The sequence below is a fragment of the Raphanus sativus genome, chromosome 6, assembly GCF_000801105.2.
Source record: "Raphanus sativus cultivar WK10039 chromosome 6, ASM80110v3, whole genome shotgun sequence".
Lineage (NCBI taxonomy): Eukaryota > Viridiplantae > Streptophyta > Magnoliopsida > Brassicales > Brassicaceae > Raphanus > Raphanus sativus.
Window position 1 is genome coordinate 50,741,059 of NC_079516.1, and position 22,841 is coordinate 50,763,899.

General features: G+C 34.3%; 7 protein-coding genes across 15 annotated transcripts; 6 read left to right on the forward strand and 1 right to left on the reverse strand.

Moving 5' to 3' along the window:
* The first annotated feature begins 803 nt into the window (after nt 1–803).
* Nucleotides 804–2,200, forward strand: LOC108806420 (chlorophyll a-b binding protein CP29.3, chloroplastic). The gene is made up of 2 exons (XM_018578529.2): nt 804–1,369; nt 1,755–2,200. The coding sequence occupies exons 1-2, from the start codon at nt 857–859 to the stop codon at nt 2,070–2,072; spliced, it is 831 nt and encodes a 276-aa protein (XP_018434031.2). The 5' UTR covers nt 804–856; the 3' UTR covers nt 2,073–2,200.
* Nucleotides 2,201–2,478: 278 nt separating this feature from the next.
* LOC108830889 (uncharacterized) lies at nt 2,479–4,181 on the forward strand. Of its 6 annotated transcripts, none has more exons than XM_018604458.2 (5): nt 2,479–2,944; nt 3,122–3,395; nt 3,472–3,562; nt 3,672–3,796; nt 3,872–4,181. In XM_018604458.2, the coding sequence occupies exons 1-5, from the start codon at nt 2,795–2,797 to the stop codon at nt 4,042–4,044; spliced, it is 813 nt and encodes a 270-aa protein (XP_018459960.1). In that variant the 5' UTR covers nt 2,479–2,794; the 3' UTR covers nt 4,045–4,181. The 6 variants fall into 6 exon arrangements, with proteins under 6 accessions (XP_018459960.1, XP_056845525.1, XP_018459959.1 ...); XM_056989545.1 differs by having other exon boundaries at nt 2,482–2,724; nt 2,795–2,944; nt 3,672–4,181; XM_018604461.2 differs by having other exon boundaries at nt 2,499–2,944; nt 3,868–4,181.
* Nucleotides 4,182–4,932: 751 nt separating this feature from the next.
* On the forward strand, nt 4,933–5,715 carry LOC108830892 (uncharacterized). Its single transcript, XM_018604464.2, has 2 exons — nt 4,933–5,125; nt 5,201–5,715. Exons 1-2 carry the CDS (start codon nt 4,954–4,956, stop codon nt 5,524–5,526), a joined length of 498 nt encoding a protein of 165 aa, XP_018459966.1. The 5' UTR covers nt 4,933–4,953; the 3' UTR covers nt 5,527–5,715.
* A 505-nt stretch (nt 5,716–6,220) lies between these two features.
* On the forward strand, nt 6,221–9,225 carry LOC108809915 (phosphoinositide phospholipase C 6-like). Its single transcript, XM_018582048.2, has 9 exons — nt 6,221–6,705; nt 6,797–6,993; nt 7,073–7,208; nt 7,465–7,728; nt 7,794–7,993; nt 8,077–8,194; nt 8,330–8,482; nt 8,568–8,654; nt 8,745–9,225. Exons 1-9 carry the CDS (start codon nt 6,304–6,306, stop codon nt 9,036–9,038), a joined length of 1,851 nt encoding a protein of 616 aa, XP_018437550.1. The 5' UTR covers nt 6,221–6,303; the 3' UTR covers nt 9,039–9,225.
* Nucleotides 9,226–9,238: 13 nt separating this feature from the next.
* LOC108808798 (uncharacterized) lies at nt 9,239–12,376 on the reverse strand. Of its 4 annotated transcripts, none has more exons than XM_056986809.1 (14): nt 12,224–12,376; nt 11,782–11,890; nt 11,477–11,593; nt 11,264–11,312; nt 11,059–11,167; nt 10,890–11,000; nt 10,651–10,803; nt 10,473–10,571; nt 10,211–10,378; nt 10,067–10,113; nt 9,918–9,972; nt 9,705–9,815; nt 9,507–9,629; nt 9,239–9,394 (listed from the first exon to the last, which is right to left on the reverse strand). In XM_056986809.1, coding segments are annotated over exons 1-14 (1,329 nt in total). In that variant the 5' UTR covers nt 12,300–12,376; the 3' UTR covers nt 9,239–9,392. The 4 variants fall into 4 exon arrangements, with proteins under 4 accessions (XP_056842789.1, XP_056842788.1, XP_056842790.1 ...); XM_056986808.1 differs by having other exon boundaries at nt 9,240–9,394; nt 11,249–11,312; XM_056986810.1 differs by having other exon boundaries at nt 9,240–9,394; nt 11,249–11,312; nt 11,971–12,364.
* A 1,026-nt stretch (nt 12,377–13,402) lies between these two features.
* LOC108808799 (putative B3 domain-containing protein At4g03170) lies at nt 13,403–14,290 on the forward strand. The gene has a single exon (XM_018580898.2). The coding sequence runs from the start codon at nt 13,509–13,511 to the stop codon at nt 14,145–14,147; it is 639 nt and encodes a 212-aa protein (XP_018436400.2). The 5' UTR covers nt 13,403–13,508; the 3' UTR covers nt 14,148–14,290.
* Nucleotides 14,291–15,438: 1,148 nt separating this feature from the next.
* On the forward strand, nt 15,439–17,603 carry LOC108808800 (putative B3 domain-containing protein At4g03170). Its single transcript, XM_056987447.1, has 2 exons — nt 15,439–15,673; nt 16,773–17,603. Exons 1-2 carry the CDS (start codon nt 15,439–15,441, stop codon nt 17,396–17,398), a joined length of 861 nt encoding a protein of 286 aa, XP_056843427.1. The 3' UTR covers nt 17,399–17,603.
* Nucleotides 17,604–22,841: the final 5,238 nt, after the last annotated feature.

Here is a 22,841-nt window from a genome sequence, read left to right on the forward strand (position 1 = left end):
AATTAAAAAGTTTATAAATATTTTAAACTTTTAATAAAAAATAAAACTTTGTAAAGTGTTGATTTAACTTTTTTTGTTAATTGTAAATTATTTTATTTTTATTTTTATTAAGTTTTACAAAGTTTATTTTTATTAAAAAAATTTAAAAGTTTTTAGTTTTATTTTTCCTTTTTAAACGTTTTTAATTATTATTTGTTTTAAATTATATTAGCTTAATGTGTTTAATTAGATTAATCAAGGGTTAGTTTTGGGATTATGAAAGAAATTATACTAAAAAGACAACTAAATAATGGTTTTATACCATAGGGACAACCATGCTGAATTTTTGTTCCGTTTTGGTAATTTTCCCATGTTTATACAAATCATTGATCTGGTCCAGATATAATCGAACTATACCGTCAAATAAAAATCACCAAAACGTAGAACATAGGTTATCAGACTATTGGATCGAGCGACACGATTTAAGGGGCTTAAAATTTAGAAGTTCCGATAAAATCTATGTAGGGTAGTCTCCATTGTCATCGACTAATGGGCTTTTCAGTGAATGGGCTTCATCGAGAGAACTTGGGGGACCAACGTCTTTCTGTTTTGCTAAATCGACAAAAGAGATCACTAGACACAAAGAAACACCTTAAATGAAGACACCAACCATTAGGACCAAAGAAAGAATAAAAATGCAACGTCACTGAAAATACAGACACCACAAAAGCATAAAGGTAAAGAGACCAATCACAGGAGATAACGCTGAGATAAGGCTTCTTACATCTACCATCACATATTCACGTTATTATTTATTCTATTTAAAAAAACTATATGTTATAACATTTCATCACTCGCCAAGCCGAAACAAATCAAAATGGCTACCACCACTGCAGCTGCAGCCTCTGGTATCTTTGGAATCCGGATCCAAGATCCAAGTTCCGGAGCCGGTAGAGTCCAAGCCAAGTTCAATTTCAGCTTCGGGAAAAAGAAAGCAGCTCCACCTCCGAAGAAAACCAAACAGGTCCAAAACGAAGGAGACCGACTAGTTTGGTTCCCCGGCGCAAACCCGCCGGAATGGCTAGACGGATCGATGATCGGAGACCGTGGATTCGACCCCTTCGGTTTAGGTAAACCGGCTGAGTATCTTCAGTACGATTTCGACGGGCTTGATCAAAACCTCGCGAAGAACGTGGCGGGTGAAATCCTTGGGGTCAGGCAGGAATCGAAGGAGATCAATCCGACGCCGTTTCAGCCATACACTGAAGTGTTCGGGATCGAACGTTTCAGAGAATGCGAGCTTATCCATGGAAGGTGGGCCATGCTTGGTGTTCTTGGGGCTCTTGCCGTCGAAGGTCTCACCGGCATCGCCTGGCAAGACGCCGGAAAGGTACGTTCATTTCTATCGTCACTAATGTAGTTGTCCACGTGTCAGTCGTTGGAACTAGGATAATTAATTATAAATAAGAAGATGACAACGTTCTGCATGATCGACAAGAGTCGTTTAAGTATTAAAAGCATAGCAAAGTGTCCGAACATTGCATATCTGGAACATATAGTTGGTTCAGTTCGGTTGAAACAAAACTCAGTTTAATAATATAATAACTATATAAATATATAGTTGATCAAAAAAACACTATATAAATATATAATGCTAGTTAACATAATATATTCTATTACTATAATTTAATGCATTTTATATGGTTAAATTGTAAGCATCATATTTTGTTTTGTTTTTTGGTTCGGTTTGTTTCTTGTTGTCACACACCTACTAGGTGGAACTGGTGGAAGGTTCGTCGTATTTGGGACAGCCATTGCCGTTTTCCTTGACGACATTGATATGGATCGAGGTGTTAGTGGTTGGTTACATCGAGTTCCAGCGTAACGCTGAGCTGGATCCGGAGAAACGTATTTACCCGGGTGGGTATTTTGACCCGTTAGGACTCGCGGCTGACCCAGCGAAGTTGGATACCTTGAAGCTGGCTGAGATCAAACACTCACGTCTCGCCATGATCGCATTCCTCATCTTTTCACTTCAGGCGGCCTTTACCGGCAAAGGCCCCATCAGCTTCCTCGCTACTTTTAGCAGCTAAAATGAGCCTTTCTATCTTTGTGTTTCTATGTATGTTTTCTGAAACCATCTAAAACTAAAAATGTATGTTTATCTTAAAGAGGCTGTGATGTACTCTATCGACCGTGTTAAATCCGAACGAGTTTGTTATTGTTTTGGTGTTATTGGAATTGGGTTATCATATACTACAATGCACCACCTATTGATAGATCTCAACACAGATGATGGGCCGTAAAGAAGCCTAATGCTCAAATTTGGAGGCCTGTTATCTTGTTTTTGAGAGAATCTATCTATATAAAAAAATGTTCTCTCTTTCCTCCTGATGACACGTCATCAAGTTGTTTAACGATAGCGCGACACGCGTCCAAACGCAGGCGGTATTGTCGTTTCATTTGTGCGTTTATCTCTTGGGCTGGCAGTGTGTGTTTGGGCCTCTTTTTGTTACTTTTTCATCTATTATCGCCCCAGGTGCAACATAAGGGAGAAACCCTAATTCATTTGGCAGAAACGAAGAAAAAAAAAAAACCAGACTTCTCTCTCCCTTCTTCGACGGCGCTGCAGCCTCCCCTGTCGATCCAGCTTCTTGCGCATGAACGGCTTCTTAATCATCCCCCTTAACGCGACGTCTTCAATGCTCTTCGTGTACCCTAAGCTCCGAATCGTAGTATATATAGGTGTGAAGTTTCTTCTCTTCACCTCATCCTCCCTTGCAAAGTATTTACATTAATCCTCTATTATTTCGAGATGGCTAACACCAGAGTCTTCTTCTCCGACCTGAAGTCCGGCCGGTGCAGCTCCTTCGTGGAGGCCAGGCTGCTCCGGTTCTGGGAGGCGAGGAACATCAAGCGTGGTGGTGAATTGATGTGGGTCAACATGCTTTTCGTCGATGTTAACGTAAGTCTCCTCACCGGAAAAAAGATTCTAAGAAAAAAATGATTACTCCGGCGAGCATCTCATGTTTGATCGTGTTTTCGTCATTGTTGTCGTTGGATTTCTATTCGTTGTCTATGTTTTCCTCTCAGATTCTCCTACTGATTTTGTGTTTTTGCTCTGGTTTTGATGACGTCGGAGTCTACCATGATGCAAGCGAGTATCAGTGCCAGCCGGCTCTCAAGGTTTCAGTCTAAGCTCGCCGCCGGAAAGATGTTCTCTGTTTCCGGTTTTGATGTGTCACGATGTGCTATGAATTTCCGGTTATCCGACTCTCCTCTGATGTTCCGGTTTAATGACACGACAAAGTTTGAGGAGTTGATTGAACCGGTATCGCCGTTGCCTCTGGAGTGCTTTCGTTTCCGCAATCAGACCGAACTGGTGGGATTAGCCAACACCAACACGCAGCTGCCAGGTGGAGTTCATTAGTCCAATTTGATCTTATTTGTTTTCTACTTGTCTAACTTCCTACATGTTTTGCTCCGTCGTAGACATCATCGGTGAGATCACCTTGGTGAAGAGTACGGTGTGTGATACGCCCGGAGAGAAGAATCATGTAATGGCAACCATCAGGCTTGATAGGTATCTATTGACATTCCAGAATTTTCCATTTAGATAAAAATTGTGAATTTTATTTCCAAGACACTGACTTTCCTGTTTTCTCGCGTACAACCATTGTTCCTATTTCCAGTGATACAACCGTCACTCTGAGTTTTTTCGACGCCCAAGCTGTAGCTTTCCACAGGAAGCTTGAAGACATGAACGGTGATCCGAGGGTGATTGTTGCTACAAGCGTTAACCCAAAGATGGTTGGAGGTACAGTGTTGACTGATCCAAAATTCAGTTGTTATTATATCATCGTTGTACTAACCATGTTGGTCTCGAAGCAAGTTAAGCGGACTTTGCATGAAGTTCCAATCATAAAGAGGAGAACATATGGGACAAACATGATCCTTATCATGCCACCAAGATCATGCAACCTTAAAGACAGAAAGAAGAGATGCACAAAGTGCTTTTACTACAAGGAGATGGAGAAATTCCTCGAACTTGTGTACCGTGGCTAGGATCACAAGACAAGAAGAAAAAAATAAAACGCATTCCAATCCACGTTTAAATTACAAATGTTACCTTTCTATTTTTCCTTTTACTGCATTGTCTTGCATCACTCCATATCTAAATTTAAATTAGCTGGTTCCATATCTTATATGTTATCTACCAATCACACTTACTATTTCCCATTATAGTTTAAAAACCAAAAAACAAAAAAAAACAAAAACATAAAATAATTCAATTACTTTTCTAAATGATAGTTATTGGTTAACAACGGCATAACTAAATTTCTTATGGGCTATGCGCACATCAAAACCATATGATGCAACTTAATGGGTTTATAACATGGATAATATTTTACATCACCACCGTCCAATATCCTATAGTATTAAACGTTAACACTACAACCAAGCTTCCGACGGCCATACCCATTACCCAACAACAATAAAAGTTTAGAAACCAGATAAATAATGGAAAACACTAAAATAACCACTTCAACAATATACAATTCATTTAAAAACTAACACATTTTAATAATATTCGTCACAATTACCTCTAATCACAATTAGACAACAAATTAACAACATCAGAAATCAGAAGCCCGCGCGTAGCACGGGTCGGCCCTAGTAATCAAATATGGTTTTGTTCCAACAAACCCTTTAGCCAATGGTGGCTTAATGCTTACTGACCAAACCCACAAATGGAGCCGAACTGATCAGTCTTTCTTGGTGTTGTTTCTGCTAACTACTACATTATTTTGACAAATGTAGTTAGCTAAAATAACATATTGATATCAGACAAAGAATAATAAAATCAAATGGAGTCGGCAAATTGACCATTTCCACTACTTACATACATCCTCCTCATACACACATGCTTATTTCATTTCTTAAGCAAAGTAAACATATTTAGACTTTTAAAATATGGAGATCTTCTTCATCTTATTCTTCTTCTTTGCCTTCTTCAACGGAGAATCCGTAGCTGCAGACAAGTTTTGGAGCAGAATAGAGATGGCTGAGATGAATGGCTATGGAGAACACAAACTCTCCTCTGTGGTTATCACCGGTTCTCTTCTATGCAACTCCCCTGTTCCAGGTATTCTCTATACATGTATCTTTGCATATGAGCTTTTATGTTTTCATGACTAATCAGAGTAGCGACATGTTAAAGGGGCCACTGTTGCCGTCAAGTGCCACACTGGTTTTAAAAAGAGATCGAACTGGATTAAAGCTGTGACTGATGACTTTGGAGAGTTTATCATCCATCTTCCTTCCCATCTTCACGCAATTCCTCACCTCGAAAAGGCATGTTTCGTCAAACCAGTACATGTGCCCAAGCACTATCGTAGATGCTACAAAGCTTTCTCCAAATCTAATATACACAAAGGCATCAAACTTGTCTCGTCCAGTAACGGCTTTCGCGTCTACACATCAGGAACGATCAGGTTGCATGGACACAGTTCAAGAGCATCACAAGCTCGTAAAGCCGACATGTAAAACACACATGAAACAAGCATGCGGTACTTTTTATGGTCCCCACTTGGTTAGTTGGCGCTTAAGTCACATAACTTAAGTTCGAGTCTCTACATTGTTCATCAATTTCACAGTGTACAAACATAAACCTACCTTTCAGTACTTTTTGCTTTAACCTAGATCTTCAATACTTTTGCCACAACATACATCAAATATGCTCATATAACATTTGCATGCATATATAATCAGATGAAAATTATTAGAGTGTATCTACTTGCCAAAAAGTGACATCAACAATATGTGCAAAACAAATCAAAATCCCTAATCACCGTGATGATGAGATGATTAAAGAAACTATGAAAGTTATTCCCAGATACTTGAAAAAAATAACTAAATACATATAGTTCATATTAGTAAGAGAAATTAAAGAACCTTTACTAAATAAAAGAATTAAGACTAAAATTAAGAATTACTGTTATTAGTAATTTGAACATATCTTTTCCTAGGAAATGAGGAAGCATATGTATTATAAGATTTTTTATTTTACCTTTTCACAAAATCAGTTTTAGCAAAAAGAAAATAAAAACGAAAAGGAAAGAATTTTCAAAAAGAGTGAAACGAAAATTAAAAAAAAAATTACAAAAAGACAAACGATCCCGCTTCAAAGCCTCCTGTTTTGTAGGAACTCTCCCTTCTCCTCTCTTCAATCTCGGAATCACCAAATCTCAGTTCTTCGATTTCCGAAGAACAAGTTCCTTGATTCGCAAGAAACCCCTAAATAATAAAAAAAAATATTTGACAATGGGGAAGGAGAAGAAAACAGAATCTTACGACAATGGCAGTTACAACTACAAGATGTTCAAATGCTTCAACCGTAAGTTCAAGATCAACGAAGTCCAACCCACCGACGACGTCCGTGACGCCTTCTGCCAGTTCGCCGTCGGCTGCGGTGGAGGAGGAGGCGACGGAGATTCCAGCGACGGAGACGCATCATCAGGCGTTATGGGGGCAGAGCAGCTCAGTTGTTTCCTCGACGACCACCAAGGCGATTCAGGAACCACCGTCGCCGAGGCTCAACGGTTAATCGACGACGTCATACGACGGAGACACCACGTCACGCGGTTCACACGCCACGGACTTGACCTAGACGATTTCTTCAACTTCCTCTTTTACGACGATCTCAATCCTCCCATCACGCCTCACGTAAACACTTACACAAAAACCTCAAATCTTGATTTTCTTGAATCTTGAAACGTTGTTATTACAACAAATGTTTTGTGTTGTGTTGAGACAGGTGCATCAAGACATGTCGGCCCCATTGTCGCATTACTTTATATACACGGGACACAACTCGTATCTCACGGGGAATCAACTAAGCAGCGATTGCAGCGAAGTCCCTGTGATCAAAGCTTTGCAAAGAGGAGTTCGTGTCATTGAGCTTGATCTTTGGCCTAACTCTACTGGAACAGATATCAATGTTCTTCATGGAAGGTAAAAAGACCCTTTGTCTCTTCTTGTTTCTTCCTTACAGAAAACATTTTTAGATTGGTTTCTTGTTATATATCTTCAGAACGCTCACAACGCCTGTACCGCTGATTAGTTGCTTGAAAGCGATTAGAGATTACGCGTTTTCTAGCTCACCTTATCCCGTTATCATCACGTTAGAGGATCATCTTACTGCTGATCTTCAAGCCAAAGTCGCTGAGGTAACACAATATTATCTTTCTTTGTGAATTTATCTAATGAAATTTCACATTCGATAGTTAAAGAAAGTAATTAACTAATATTATGAAAAACATAATCAGATACACTTACTATTTAATTGATTTTAAGTTGGAAACTTATGATAGATCTGAATTTAACATGAGCCATTCTATAGATATTGTTTGATCCTATGATAAATCTGAATTCAACAGTTTGAATTTTTTTTATGAGTTTTTTTTTGTTTCTTTCTTTGTTTAGATGGCTACGCAGATATTTGGAGAAATGCTATATTACCCTGAATCAGAAAGCTTAGCAGAGTTTCCTTCTCCTGCTTCATTGCTACATCGGATAATGATCTCAACTAAACCGCCTAAAGAGTATCTTGAATCAAGGAACCCTATTGTTAAACAGCAGGAAAATAATAATAATGCATCTCCATCGTCAGAGGAAGAATCACCTAGAACAGAGGAGATTCAAACACTAGAAAGTATCTTGTTTAACGAAGATTGTTGTGAAAACAAGGTAACAAAAAAAAAACTTAATACATTCTTTAATGTTTTTGTAACTTAGTTTGGGTTATATGTTAGACTGATAGTGATCAAGAGGAAGAAGAAGCTAGTGAAGATCAGAAACCAGCTTACAAAAGATTGATCACCATTCATGCTGGGAAACCAAAGGGAACAGTGAAAGAAGAGATGAAAGTTGTGGTTGATAAAGTGAGACGTTTGAGTTTAAGCGAGCAGGAACTTGACAGGACTTGTTCATCCAACAGTCAGGATGTTGTAAGGTAATACTAACTAAATTGAAAATCATAATCTTTTAACAGACTTGAGATGCACGCAACTTAAACTCTAATATGTTGTCTTCTAGGTTTACACAGAGGAATATACTTCGGATATACCCAAAAGGGACAAGATTTAACTCCTCAAACTACAAACCACTTATTGGTTGGACTCATGGAGCACAAATGATTGCATTCAATATGCAGGTAACAAGGGGCTAAGGATACCTTGACTCTTAAGCTACCTTTTTGGCCTTGGTTTATGCATGATCCTATATGTGTTCATTCTCCATTTACAGACACTTGATAGATCTCTGTATAACAAATCTTTTCTGATTATAGGGATATGGGAAATCATTGTGGTTGATGCATGGCATGTTTAGAGCCAACGGAGGTTGTGGATATGTCAAGAAACCTAACTTCTTGATGAAGAAAGGGTTTCATGATGAAGTATTTGACCCTAGAAAGAAACTTCCTGTAAAAGAAACGTTAAAGGCAAGCCAACAACAATCTACATACTTCAAAGGATGACTTTTAACATATCAAATGTCATATATGTTTTGATACGGTTTCTCAATAGGTGAAAGTGTATATGGGAGATGGATGGCGTCTAGACTTCAGTCACACTCATTTCGACTCATATTCTCCTCCTGATTTCTACACTAAGGTACTATCAACTTCACCACATTGGGTCTCTCTAACACTCTTCAAACTTTTAGAAAACTTTACCAGACTGCGGTTTTGTGAGCTTCTGTAGGTGTACATTGTGGGTGTGCCAGCAGATAATGCAAAGAGGAAGACGAGAGTAATTGAAGATAATTGGTATCCAATTTGGGATGAGGAATTCATTTTCCCGTTAACAGTTCCAGAGCTTGCACTGCTTAGGATCGAAGTCAGTGAGTACGATATGTCTGATAAAGATGACTTTGGTGGACAAACATGCTTGCCTGTTTCAGAATTAAGACCGGGGATTCGATCTGTGCCTTTGTATGATAAGAAGGGAGAGAAGATGAAATCAGTAAAGCTACTTATGCGTTTCATCTTCGAATGATTTGGTTTCATCTTCGAACCATTCTTTAAAAAAAGAAGCTTTTGAGGTATTGTATAATGTTAGCTTGAAGATCAAATGGATCTTTTCTCTGATATCTCCAATAGTATCATATTGAAGAAAATGTAATTATAGAGTCTACGTTATGTTCAATATGTAAAATCTAATATACGATGATCCATACTTGGAATCTGCAAAGCTGTTACTTATTGAATTAATTCATGACAGAGATGTATATAATCCTTACATCAGGGTGATGATACTCTAGCTTATTAAATGGTCTGTTTTTATTTTGAAAATATTTTCCAAAAGAAAAAGATCTCCAATAAAGCTTCCTCTTGGAGGTTTTTCTCGGTACTCTGCATCAATTTTTAAATCCAAGATTTAATACAAAACATACTTCACATCAACAACTTCGAGAAGTTAAGCCTTTTTACAAAAAAAACTTCTAGGAGTTTAAAATGTGCTTACATATTCTGTTCAAGGGGATACCGCCAGTGTTTCTAATGACAGTATCGAGACACAAATGGTCGTCAACAATGGTGAATATGGTCCGCAAATAGTTGAATCCATAGCCAACATTGTAAATCTTTGCTGTAAAATCCAGAAGATAGTATACATTGTAAAATATGCCAGATATATAAGGGTGTAAGAAATTAATCAACTTACATGTGCCCCATACAACTCCTTCCGTATGACGGGATCTTACAGTTTCTTCTACCTTCTTTATGTCGGGCTTGTCACCTTTCAGCTTTCGAAGCACTAACCCTGAGTTACCAGCTGTCAAAAAAATTAGCAAAAAAATTAGTAAAAGTCATATTAAAATATTTATGACTTTTAAAATCTTTTACAAAGGGTGACAACCAGTGTACAAAATAGAACCTGCTCTTTCTTCACCAAAAAGGTTAACATCATCATCATCATCGGCAGCATTATCCTACGATATCGAAGCAGTAATATATAAGACTGTACAGACAATATATTATATAAGCAATACTATATAATCCATGAATTGTGGACAGATAATAAACCATTGAGAATACCATAGAATCAGATTCCTCTTCTGTGATTCCGTTACCTTCACCTCACAATACACCCATACAACACATCTTTAGCATTAGTTTATATAAAAAACTAACATTCAGGGAGCTTACAAATGGATTTTGGAAACTTACATATTCTGTTTAAGCTGAGAGTTTGACAGCTCTGGACATACGGATGATCCACTATTTTCTCTTTGAAAATGGTGTTGAAACCTACTAGGCGTCCAAGAACAAGGTGTCCAACGGTTGTGCACTCAATCCCCAACAAATTGATTCCATAATCAATTGAGACAAGCTTTGCTGTAGCAAATAATGAGAGACTTCAGAATATTATAAATAAAACGGCCTGATAATTCAGAAAAATGTAGAAAGTTTAAGAGATTCAGTAACTTACATGCACCCCAAAACAACCCTGCCACCTGAATGGATCTTACAGTTTCCTCTAGCTTCTTCATGTCGGCTTCCTCATCATTTGGCTTGATAAGAGTCAGATCTGATGATTTTGCCATTAAATAAAAATGAGGAAGATCCAATGCATCTTTATCTAGAGAGTATAACACAAATTAACTCACATTGATACAAGCCGGCAGTCTCAACAGCGAAACGCCCTAAATAAGATATATAGTCACCGACGAGTACGTCGAAAACATCAATCTCCTCATTTGTAGGCAAGGTGGCTATGATCCGCAACAACTCGACTCCATATCCAACATGGACAAGTTTTGCTAAGATATTACAGAATATTAATGTTAGTATACCTTTATTTAGAAACATGTTGAAGGTGTTAGAGATGACCCCTTCCAACTCTTACATGCTCCCCAAATCAGTCCTTCCATTTGAATAGTTCTTACACGTTCCTCTAGCTTCTTCATGTTGGTCTGACAATCCGTCGGTATGATGACTATTAAAACCGACGCCCAAGCTGTCCAAAGAATAAACTATTAGAAGATAAACGAAGAGGTGTTCAATCCGAAACTTACATATTTCATTCTTTGTGGAAGCTGCTCTCTCTTCAGCAGTTTTCTTTTCCTTTTCGGCATCTTCGCCGACAAGGTCATTATCATCAACAACCACCACAGCCATACCATCCTACCATATGATATATAAATCATATGTTATAAGAGCCAAATAGATGGTTTCTCGTAGACAAATAAACAACAGCTAGAGTACATTAGAATTAGCAACCACATGTTCTGTGGCAAAACTGACACCACTCCCTTGAGAAGAGATACCACTGCGTGGAAAGAAAAACACCAGTTAGAGAAATTGATATGAACAAAGTACTCAAGTAAAGGAAACTAAGGAGCACTTTCTTAAAATCCTAAACCGCTATCATCCAAATATACAAACAGCTTAAAAAGCCTTAAAAATCCATGCAAGGCAAGTGGAGGAACGTACGAGATGCCCAAGAGAGTCTCGATATGGTTGTACCAACGAGATACGTTCACATACTGCGATGGTGGAGGTTTTGAAAGAGCCGCGTAGACGGTGATATCATCTTTTGAAGCCTTGTGACTGTATAAATATACATATATAGTGGAAAACAGTCGTTAGTCGACATTTAAAGTATATCAGGTCTGCATGCAACTGGTTGTTCCAAAAATCAAAACAGAAAGGCAAAAGTGAGACAAATTTATTAAAGAAGATATCTTTGGGGCTCTGTAATTAAAAAAACAAAAAGGGAAATGTCTTAAGTTTCTAACCCTGTAATGTAATAACGTGTAAGAAGATGCTCGTCGAGCTTCTTCAATCCAGGATTAGAGTTGGGATTAGGAAAGGTAGCCATTGTTTCTGAAGCTCGGACTTTCTTCACTGGTATTAAACATGTGAGATCAAATCAACAAACAAACAAAACGATCTAACAAAAAGTCTTGGATTGCAAAAAATGTTACAAGTAGTCAAGTACATAGACGAAGAAGAAGGCTTTCTGTAGATTCACTAAACACTATAATAATTCATAGGAAAGTAAAGTGTAACATTCCCAACCAAAATGCAGGAGCAAAAAACTAATTCGAAGCAAAAGTTTCTAAGAGACGTGCATTACAATTTAAAATGTGATCAATCTCTATTCACTAATTAGATCAATACAAAAAGAACATCTCTTATAACGAAAACGAAATTTTAGGTCTAGAAACAAAATATAACACTGAGGAAGCTCGGAGGAGGTCGCCGCAGTGAACACGGATGAAGATCGTTGCTGCTTTCTCTGTATATTCTTCATTTTGTGTGTGTTTATCTATCTTTGTTTGATGTTGAAAAAGTCAGACTGATACTAAAACTGATGATAATGATGATCATTAACAGAAAAACTAATACTGATGATTAGTTCCCGGAAATATAGGGGGAAATCCGCAACTAGGGACACGTCTATCTTCTATATTGACTTTCTTATTTAACATGTTTATCTTTGTATAATTAAAACGTTTAGAACTTCAAAAATTAAAACAACTTGTTTTGCCCGTATGTTTAGTATTTTGTTCACGAAGGCTTTAGCAATGGGTAAGACAAAAATCATTAGTGGGCCTATGGGCCAAAATAAGCCCACTTTATAAGAGAAAGAAAAGAGAAGAAGCTTTGCTTTGGAAGAAGAGAATTTGAGAGCGAGGAAGCACGCCTTCAAACATTTTCTTATCGAGTCAAATAATAAGGGTTTAACGAGTATAAATTTATTTCTTCTTCTCTCGTCTTTTTATTTATAAAAGTGGAAAAAAATTGTACTAATTAACTCGTCACAAACAGACGATTTCTTGGGCAATGGGGTGAACTAAACCGGCTGTTTTATATAAGAAAACATAATTAATTAACTAAATAGGAAAAATGCCGATATGGAAAAGAAAATTTAGGTAAAATGCTGAAATGAGAAAAGTAAATAAGTAAGATGCTGAAATGAAAAAACTAAATAGGTAACGAAACGAACAATGTAAATAGTTTAACTGAACTATACCTTTCTCGTTTAGCTGGAACTAAATGAAACAAAGTATTTATAAAACCGTATTTTGCCAATTTTTTTGAAGGTTTTTTCCATCATAGTTTATTTAACAATTTTTATTTGTAATACTTTTACTATTTCACCAACCAGTCTAATAAATTAACCCATCAACCTAAAATAAATTGAGATAATTCACTAATTGATGATATCATCAAACACGGGTCTATAGCTAGATTCGATAATTGTTCAAATCTTGTATGTGTAATGAAAATAAGTGACTATATCTCAATGAAAAATAAAAATAAAAGGAATAAAGTCACACAGATTAAAGGAAGTTTATCTACGAATTAAAAAAAATATTTATTTTATTTATATATTCTTGTTCGAAGGTGAAACTTATGTAAGCATTCTCACAAGAAAAATAAGAGAAAGAAAGAAAAGCCCTAGCAGACTTGTTGCATTCTCCGCTAAAGAGAAACAGAGAAAACGCGAGAGCTCATCATGCCGACTTCAGCAGAGGAAACCACAGATTTTATAATAACACGAGAAGATAGACAAGCTGCGAAAACATTAGTAGCACTAAGCCAAGGTAAACGATATCATCCAAGAGAAGAAGGTGAAGAAAAGTGTAAAGAGGTAGACAATTCCGAGGAAACCATGATGATTATTAAGGCATGGAACCTAGCTAAGCCCGACCCGGTGGAGAATATACCTAGCAATGTGGCTGACTTGGTGGAGCGATTCAGTGAACCGATAAAGAAGCAGCTTAGGGTGAGTGACGTGAAGGATAATCTACGTAGGCTCCTGTTAGGGAAGGATCAAGTGAATAAAAAGATGCGTCCTCTTTTAATAGGTTCTGAGATTAAGCGATTGAGAGAAGGGCTTGATGTTACGGTGTATGGACCAGGGAATGTGGTTCAGAATATGACGTTCAAGAAGTGGACCAAGGGCCAGCCTGTGTTGACTTCGGGATGGAAAGGGTTCGTTGATGCATGTGAACTCAAGGAGCATTGTGATTTTCTACACATTTGGATGTTTAGGCACAGAGTGACTCGTAAGCTTTGCTTCGTTATTGAGAAGACTAACTATTCTACAATAACGAAACCGCTGGCTAAGGAGATCTCGGACCAAATTAATTAGGGTTTTCATGAGTTGTTTGTGTGCGTTTTTTCTTTTCTTTTTTTTTGGTAGGGGAACATAAGTGGTTTTTAGGGTTATCAACTTATAATTAGTGTCCTTTCACGAGGATTTGATTGAGGCTACCTTTCAAAATTCTAGTTATAGCTTTTGTGTATGCTACTTATGGCATTTTTTTGTTGTCTACGAATTGTGTTAAGTATGGCAGTTTTAGATTCTTTTTGTTCTGGCAATGAGCCGTGAGGTCACGGAGACCAAATATTATAAAGCATACAAATACATGGTTGACAACTGACAAGTCCAGTAGGTCATAAATAATCGATCATCTATAGACGGGGTCAAATTTTGGGATTGAGTTTTCATTCAGGAAAGTGAGAATATTTGCACACGAACAAATGCAATTAAATATAGTGAATTAAAGACAAAGAAACATTTGTTATGTAAAGACCTTTTTGGTGTAAATGTTAAATGTAAGAAAGACCTTGGTTGATGATATGCACTCTAGCTTGTACCAATCCAATCCAGTTTCAGTAATTTGTGTACGTAAATTAGCAGTTAGACTAGGCGTCTCATACGCATTTACTAATGTCTAATCCAAGTCGAGAACTACCTGTAAATACATGTGTCAGATCTCAGACTACTTTTTTTTTGTCAACAGATCTCAGACTACTTAATTTAGAAACACTACCAAATAGCTACTTTCTTAATTGACTTTCCTATATAGGCTATAGAAATTAGAAAGACCATTGTCAACATATTGGCAACACTCAGATATGAATATATATATATATATATATATATATATAAATAAGAAATTACATTAATTATTAATATTCACGACATGCAGTAATATACTGTATCAAGCTGACCAGATAGTTAAGAAAACATATAGTGTCAATTTAATAGTTTTTGCTTAATCAGTTTAACATATTTAAAACAAGATTTCATGACATGCAATGATATCAAACACACACACATATATATATATATATATATATATATATATATATATATATATATATATATATATAACATCTAGCTGAACTAGTTTTCAAAAAAAAAATAATAATAAAAAATAATAATAATACTATAATATAACAATTTACCTTTCTCGTTTAGCTGAACTAGATGAAACAAAGTATTTATAAAAACATATTTCGCCAACTGTTTGAAGATTTTTGTTGGGATAAAGATCCCACATTGGAATATGAAAGGGACATTAGTAATATATAAGGGACTTGGGTCACACCACTAATTGTCAATTGATTTTAAGTGGAAGCCCAAGAAACTTATCATGGTATCAGAACGGGCCCAATACCCTGACCCTTTAATCCGGTCCGGACAGTGGCCCGATCAACCCATTAAGCTGATGGTCCAGAGAAGGCTCAGTTCTCCGAGATTGCTAGAGAATAAAAGCATTGTCTCGGAGGAGTATGATGGATTCGCGAGATTAATGGTTATACGCACCATTATCTCGAGGGAGGGTGTTGGGATAAAGATCCCACATTGGAAATATGAAAGGGACATTAGTAATATATAAGGGACTTGGGTCACACCACTAATTGCCAATTGGTTTTAAGTGGTATAATAGTATAATCTCACATTCTCCCAAAAAACCTAAGTAGTATAATAGTATAATCTCGTGAATCCATCGTACCCCTCCGAGACAATGCTTTTATTCTCTAGCAATCTCGGAGAACTGAGCCTTCTCTGGGCCATCAGCTAATGGGTTGATCGGGCCACTGTCCGGACCGGATTAAAGGGTCAGGGTATTGGGCCGCTCTGATACCATGATAAGTTTCTTGGGCTTCCACTTAAAACCAATTGGCAATTAGTGGTGTGACCCAAGTCCCTTATATATTACTAATGTCCCTTTCATATTTCCAATGTGGGATCTTTATCCCAACAATTTTTTCCATCATGGATTTTATTTAACAATTTTTATTTGTAATATTTTTTACTATGAAGTACTCGTCAACCAGTCTAATAAATTAATCCATCAACTTAAAATAAATTGAGATAATTTACTAATTGATATATCATCATCAAACATGATCAATACCATCTAGCTAGATTCGATAATTGTTCAAATCTTTTATGTATTTCAATGAAAAAAAAACAATAAAAGGAAAAAAGTAGCACAAAAGGAAGTTTATCTACGAATTTAAGAAAAAAAGAAAAACAAATTTATTTTATATATATATTCTTGTTCGAAGGTGAAAATTATGTAAGCATTCTCACAATAGAAATAAGAGAAAGCCCTAGCAGACTTGTTGCATTCTCAGCTAAAGAGAAACAGAGAAAGATAGAGAAAACGCGAGAGCTTATCATGGCTACTTCAACAGATGAAACCAGAAAAGTTATAATAACACCAGAAGATATAGAAGCTGCGGAAACATTAGTAGCACTAAGCCGAGATAAAATATATCATCGAAGAGAAGAAGCTGAAGATGTAACTAGACAGTCGTCTAATAAAAAGTCTAAAGCTGAAGATGTAACTAGACAATCGTCTAATAAAAAGTCCAAAGCTGAAGATGTAACTAGACAATCGTCTAATAGAAAGTCTAAAGCTGAAGATGTAACTAGACAATCGTCTAATAAAAAGTCTAAAGCTGAAGATGTAACTAGACAATCGTCTAATAAAAAGTCCCAAAGCTGAAGATGTAACTAGACAATCGTCTAATAAAAAGTCTAAAGCTGAAGATGTAACTAGACAATCGTCTAATAAAAATTCTAAAGCTGAAAAGGAGGCAGAGAAGTCCAAGGAAACCATGACGATTATTAAGGCATGGAACCTAGCTAAGCCCGACCCGGCGGAGAATATACCCAATGATGTTGCTGACATGGTGGAGCAAATCAGTGAACCGATAAAGAAGCAGGTTACGGTGAGTGACGTGAAGGATGATCTACGCAGACTCTTGTTAGGGAAGAATCAAGTGAAAAAAAAGATGCGTCCTCTTTTAACAGTTTCTGAGATTCATCGATTGACAGAAGGGCTTGATGTTACGGTGTATGGACCAGGGAATGTGGTTCGGGAGATGAAGTTCAAGATGTGGAACAAGGGCCAGCCTGTGTTGACTTCGGGATGGAAAGGGTTCGTGGATGCATGCAATCTCGAGGAGCATTGTGATTTTCTACATATTTGGATGTTTAGGCACAGAGAGACTCGTGAGCTTTGCTTCGTTATTGAAAAGACTAAGTACTCTGCAATAACGGAACCGCTGGGTAAGAAGATCTCTGACCAAATTAATTAGGGTTATTTCTTAGTGTTTTTTTTCTTCTTTTTTTTGGTAGTGGAAAGATAGGTACAAAAGTGGTTTTTAGGTTTATCAATTTATAATTAGTGTCTTTTCACGAGGAATTGATTGAGGCAACCTTTCAAGATTCTAGTTATAGTTTTGTGTATGCTACTTATGGGTGTTTTTGTTGTCTACGAAGAGAAAATTTACCAAAAAAATGAGTTAATTATGGGCGTTTTAGACTAAATATTATAAAGCATAAAAGATGGTTGATACTGACAAGTCCAGTAGGTCATAGATAATCTTTTTTTTTTTGGTCATAGATAATCGATCATCTATATATAGACCGGGTCGAATTTTGGCATTGATTTTTCATTCAGGAAAGTGAGATTATTTGCACACGAACAAATGCAATTAAATTAAGTGAATTAAAGACAGAGAAACATTTGTTATGTAAGAAAAAACTTGGTTGATGATATGCATTCTAGCTCTTACCAATCCAATCCAGCTTCAGTAATTTCTGTACGTAAATTAGCAGTTAGACTAGACGTCTCATACGAATTTACTAATGTCTATTCCAAGTCGAGAACTACCTGTAAATACATGTTTCAGATCTCAGACTACTTAATTTAGAAACACTACCAATAGCTACTTTCTTAATTGACTTTCCCATATAGGCTATAGAAATTAGAAAGATCATTGTCAACATATTGGCAACACTCAGATATGAATAATATATATACAACTAAATACGAAACTACGTTAATTATTAATATCCAGGAAATGCAGTAATATATCAAGCTGACCAGATAGTTAAGAAACATATAGTGTCAATTTAATAGTTTTTGCTTAATCGGTTTAACATATTTTAATACAAGATTTCATGACATGCAATAATGTCAAACTTTTCTAATCACATATATATATATATATATACTAGGGCCGGCCCGCCCTACGGGCGGGATGAAAATAACAAAAAAATTAAATAGTTTGAAAAAATATTTAATATAAATTTTTATTGTTTCAAAATATAAATATTAGTTAAATTGTGTACATGTTATTGTATTTGAAGACTTAAATAAACTAAATTATCTGAAAAAATCAGTATTGATTTTTTAAAAATTAATATTACTTGTTATTTTTTTAAATATGATTTTTATTGCTTGTTAAAAGGTTTAATAGAAAGTTGTAAAGTATTTCAAGATGCCATGGAATTTTATATTAAAGTTGGAAATAAATTCACATATTTTGTTTAACTATAATCAAACTTGTAAATAATTCACATATGTTGTTTAATTTTATATACTTTAGTGAATTATCTTATGTTTTAACTAAATTTAGTTTTTACAGTAGATTATAGTTAAAATTGTTCTATTTTAGTTTTGGTATATAGAGTTGATGATCTATTTGTTTTGGTTTATGTTATCTATTTTTTTTATATGTTCTGTGTTAGGTTATATTATAATGTGTCTCTTACTCAGACTGTGATGTATACTTTTTTCTCTCATATCAGTTGTGTATTTATGTTCAAAGTTTTTTTTTTTTTGAAATTCACGATGCAACCTTTTAAAATATTATTTGTTTACTTAGATGTATAGAATAAGCTAAGATATTTTATATATATCATAAAAACAAACTTATAATTTTTTCTTATATTTATTGTTTCCTTTATGTATTGGTCTATTTTGTTTCACCAATGACATACAACCGTTTCATTTATACTTTTAAAATTTGTCAAATAACATTAAAGTCTATTATTCTAGTTCCATGAAATAATGCCTAGATGGGATTCTACCAACGGCTAACACTTGTTTTGTTTAGTGTCTTTATATGTTTATCCAACATTAGTTAACTGACTCGAACTCTATTCGAAGTTGCTCAAAAAAAAAAAAAAAAAATCGAACTCTATTCTACATATTAATCAGATGACCTTGCGTACAAAGACATAGGAACGGTTAAGGACGCAGTAAAGAATAGAAATTTATACACCAGTGATGATACTTTTTGGTTTAAGCTCTAGAACTGAATCTAGTAGCTTTGAAATGCCATCTGCAGGTGTGTTAGAATTGAAGTTTGTTTGTAAGTGTACTGAAAAATTAATATTTTAAAAATAATTAATAAATATGTAGTATACTATCTTAGTTAAATTTTATAAATTTTAATTTCAGATATTGTTAGTAGGAATATTTGATATACTTTGTGTGTGTTAAATCTAGATGATATAATACAAAATTTGTATATGGAATTAATTAAAATAACACAAAATATTGAAATATAAAACAGAATTAGAAATTTTAAAATGGTATATTTACATTGTGTGTGTTTATGTAATGATTTTAAGGCTAAGGTTAAAGTTCATAAAAAAATGATTTTAAGGTTTTGTAGTAGGTGTGGGCACTTTGGGTATTTTATTAGTTCGGTTTAGTTAATTCGGTTCTAGAAGTATTTGTATATTGCTAATATGTTTAATTCAAATAATAATAAAAATACATTGGTTTCATGGTATTCGGTTTAACTCGGTTCAGAATCTTAAACTGAACTGGTGATAATAGATTTTGGTTTGTTTTAGATTTGTTTTAGTTCAGTTTAGATCGGTTTCGGTTCAGTTGATTCGGGATGAATCAATTCGGTTCTTGTTTTGCCATCCCTAATAGTATTGGTTAATGGCACGTTGATTTAGAAGTTTCTAAAGGTTTTAAATAATTAAATTTAGGATAAATAATATATGGTCTTAGAAAGAAAATTTTGACGGATGAACTAAATCTATTAGTTAAGTCTCCAACAAATTGCATAAGTGGTAAAGTATTTCAAGATGCCATGGAATTTTATATTGTGTTATTTGTTTTTAGTTATATTATTTTAGTTTTTTCATTATTGTATTTTTTTCAAGATTTGAGTAATCTATATTATTAAAGTTGAAATACAAAATCGGAGTGTTTGAAAATATGAATTGCAGTTTAAAAATGAGGTTTGTTTGGAAACATGGATAACAATATTAAATGAGAATTGTTTGGAAACATAAATAGCAGTATATTTACTTTCTTTTATTTACACATTTAGTCATTGCATTTATAAAAAATTAGGTATTTCATTTTTGTAATTTTTTATTTACAGATTTTACCACTACATTTAAAATCAATTTAAATTAATTAATTATAATTCCAAACTTATCTAAACAAATTGATGTCTCCATATATTGATCATTATTAATATGTAAAATTACTATTAAAAAAATATTTCATCTATTTTAGCCAATCACATAAAAATATTTTTTTTTTATTTTTTACAAAATCAGTTAGGCATAAACATTCGGATACCCATTTAGGTACGAGTCGTTTCTTTCGGGTATAGATTTTTTGGTTTTGAAATTTCTTTTTAGTATTTCCTTTTTGTGTTTTTTTATTTATAGATTCTACCATTGCATTTAAAATCAATTTAAATTAATTAATTAATTAAAACTTCAAAAATTATCTAAACAAATCGATATTCATATGTTGATCATTATTAATATTGTAAAAATATTAGTAAATATTCATTTAGCCAAGCACATAAAAATATTTTCTATTTGCTTACAAAATCAGTTAGGCATATACATTCATGTATCCATTTAGGTACGGGTCGTTTCTTTCGGGTATATATTTTTTGGGTTTTGATATTTCTTTTTAGGCACTTCTTTTTGTATTTTTTTTATTTACAGATTTTACCACTGCATTTCAAATCAATTTAAATTCATTAATTACAATTCCATAACTTATTGAAACAAATCAATATTCATATATTGATCATTATTAATATTTTACAAATATTACTGAATAAAATTTTATATTTTACTTAATTTAGCCGAACACATAAAATATTTTTTATTTGTTTACGGAATCCGTTAGAAATAAATATTTGGGTACCCATTTAGGTACTGGTCAATTTTTCGGGTATAGATTTTTTTTTGTTTTTGGATATAAATTTATGTGTGAGTTTCAAATTGAATTCCCCGGGTCTGTATGAATTTTGTTCTGATGTATAGGAAACTAAAAATATTCAAATAACGAAAGTATTTGAAAATGATTTATATTTGAACAAAAAAGAATGGTTGCACATAACAAAATAATCAATATAAAAATACTGTACATTTGCATTCAAAATCATTTTTTAACAACAAACTACACAAATATGTTTATTTGTATAAAAAATTAAATTACAATGTAAATATTTAATTAATATAGAAATATGTCACATTGTTTAAACAAAATATCAATATAAAAGTATTATACATTTGCGTTCTAAAATTATTTATTTTAACAACAAGCCAAATAAATATATTTATTAGAAAGAGAATAAAATAAAGCCAAAAACACATAGTTTATCAGAGAGAATCTATATGTCGAACTTATTATAAAGAAGATTTTAATAAGATAAAAACATTCAATAATTACAAACAAATGATATATTTTATAAAAGTGAAAATAATACCCGCCCTTTTAAGGGCGGGTCAAAATCTAGTATTTTCTTAAAATTGAATGTAATATATTTTTTGATTAAGACAATTGTGGAGTTCTAATCGTTTTACAGTACCAGATTTTAGTAGTTTAACCAAATGTTAAGTTTTGTAGATATTGGCCACTAAATCTGGGTTTGTGTTACAATTATGAGCTCTATTAAGGTTGTCTTTCATTCTATGGTGTACGTTTGCTGTAAGAGTTCTTTTTTCTTTCCTTTTTATATTTTATGTGCATTTTTATAGACAAAGTTTTGTGTGCATTTTCCGCTTGTTTTTGTTTAAGTTATTGAAGTCTCCCACATGTCTTCGTTGTTTGTTCATAACATTACAAAAGTATAAAAGGACGAAGAACGAATAATATCCCAAGTAAATGTTATTATCATACGCTAAACTTCCAAACTTTAGATTACTTGTCCTCCTTTGTGATTCATCTCCTTACTGATATCTTTTGATGAAGACAACAGTGTCTGATTGGTCCTGAAAAATAAGTTCAATGCAGACACTTATCAGTCAAAACCTCAAGCTCCAAATTCAATCTCCCTTCATCATATAGACCCACTGAAAAGAATGTAAAAACTTAAAAAAATCACATAAGGTCATAGTTTGAGCTTCTGAACGCAGAAGAAGATGCTATAGCTTAAACAAAAAACTTCAATTATCAAAACACCTTATGGGAAGATGTTGTAAAAGTTAATGATCAAAGCCGATTGTATTAAAAAAAATTTCATCATTACACAGAAGGTAAGATACAAAATCAGAACTTTTGACAGAAGGTAAGATACAAAATCAGAACTTTTGATGGAAAATTTTAAGAAATTAGACCTACAACAGCTACGGATCCAAGCATTGTGGCAGGTCACTGATGTCCAAGTTGTCAAGATTGGTATCAAATCTTTCAACAACGCTTTTTGAGTTTCTGATAAGTTACTCTCCCGCTCTTCTCATTGTTTACAATCTTGAAGG

Excerpts from the sequence above, each read along its gene's own strand:
- LOC108808799 (XM_018580898.2), top strand. The coding sequence starts at position 13,509 with ATGCCGACTTCAGCAGAGGAAACCACAGATTTTATAATAACACGAGAA.
- LOC108830889 (XM_018604457.2), top strand. The coding sequence starts at position 2,795 with ATGGCTAACACCAGAGTCTTCTTCTCCGACCTGAAGTCCGGCCGGTGC. Across the intron at positions 3,396-3,471 it reads CACCAACACGCAGCTGCCAG|ACATCATCGGTGAGATCACC; the intron begins GTGGAGTTCATT and ends GCTCCGTCGTAG. Across the intron at positions 3,563-3,671 it reads GCAACCATCAGGCTTGATAG|TGATACAACCGTCACTCTGA; the intron begins GTATCTATTGAC and ends TCCTATTTCCAG.
- LOC108806420 (XM_018578529.2), top strand. The coding sequence starts at position 857 with ATGGCTACCACCACTGCAGCTGCAGCCTCTGGTATCTTTGGAATCCGG. Across the intron at positions 1,370-1,754 it reads CCTGGCAAGACGCCGGAAAG|GTGGAACTGGTGGAAGGTTC; the intron begins GTACGTTCATTT and ends CACACCTACTAG.
- LOC108830892 (XM_018604464.2), top strand. The coding sequence starts at position 4,954 with ATGGAGATCTTCTTCATCTTATTCTTCTTCTTTGCCTTCTTCAACGGA. Across the intron at positions 5,126-5,200 it reads ATGCAACTCCCCTGTTCCAG|GGGCCACTGTTGCCGTCAAG; the intron begins GTATTCTCTATA and ends GACATGTTAAAG.
- LOC108808800 (XM_056987447.1), top strand. The coding sequence starts at position 15,439 with ATGGTATCAGAACGGGCCCAATACCCTGACCCTTTAATCCGGTCCGGA. Across the intron at positions 15,674-16,772 it reads GAAATATGAAAGGGACATTA|ACAATCGTCTAATAAAAAGT; the intron begins GTAATATATAAG and ends AGATGTAACTAG.
- LOC108808798 (XM_056986808.1), bottom strand. The coding sequence starts at position 12,299 with ATGAAGAATATACAGAGAAAGCAGCAACGATCTTCATCCGTGTTCACT. Across the intron at positions 10,114-10,210 it reads TCTCAGCTTAAACAGAATAT|GTAACGGAATCACAGAAGAG; the intron begins GTAAGTTTCCAA and ends TGTGAGGTGAAG. Across the intron at positions 9,973-10,066 it reads ATTCTATGGTATTCTCAATG|GATAATGCTGCCGATGATGA; the intron begins GTTTATTATCTG and ends TCGATATCGTAG.
- LOC108809915 (XM_018582048.2), top strand. The coding sequence starts at position 6,304 with ATGGGGAAGGAGAAGAAAACAGAATCTTACGACAATGGCAGTTACAAC. Across the intron at positions 7,209-7,464 it reads TTCAAGCCAAAGTCGCTGAG|ATGGCTACGCAGATATTTGG; the intron begins GTAACACAATAT and ends TTCTTTGTTTAG. Across the intron at positions 8,483-8,567 it reads CTGTAAAAGAAACGTTAAAG|GTGAAAGTGTATATGGGAGA; the intron begins GCAAGCCAACAA and ends GTTTCTCAATAG.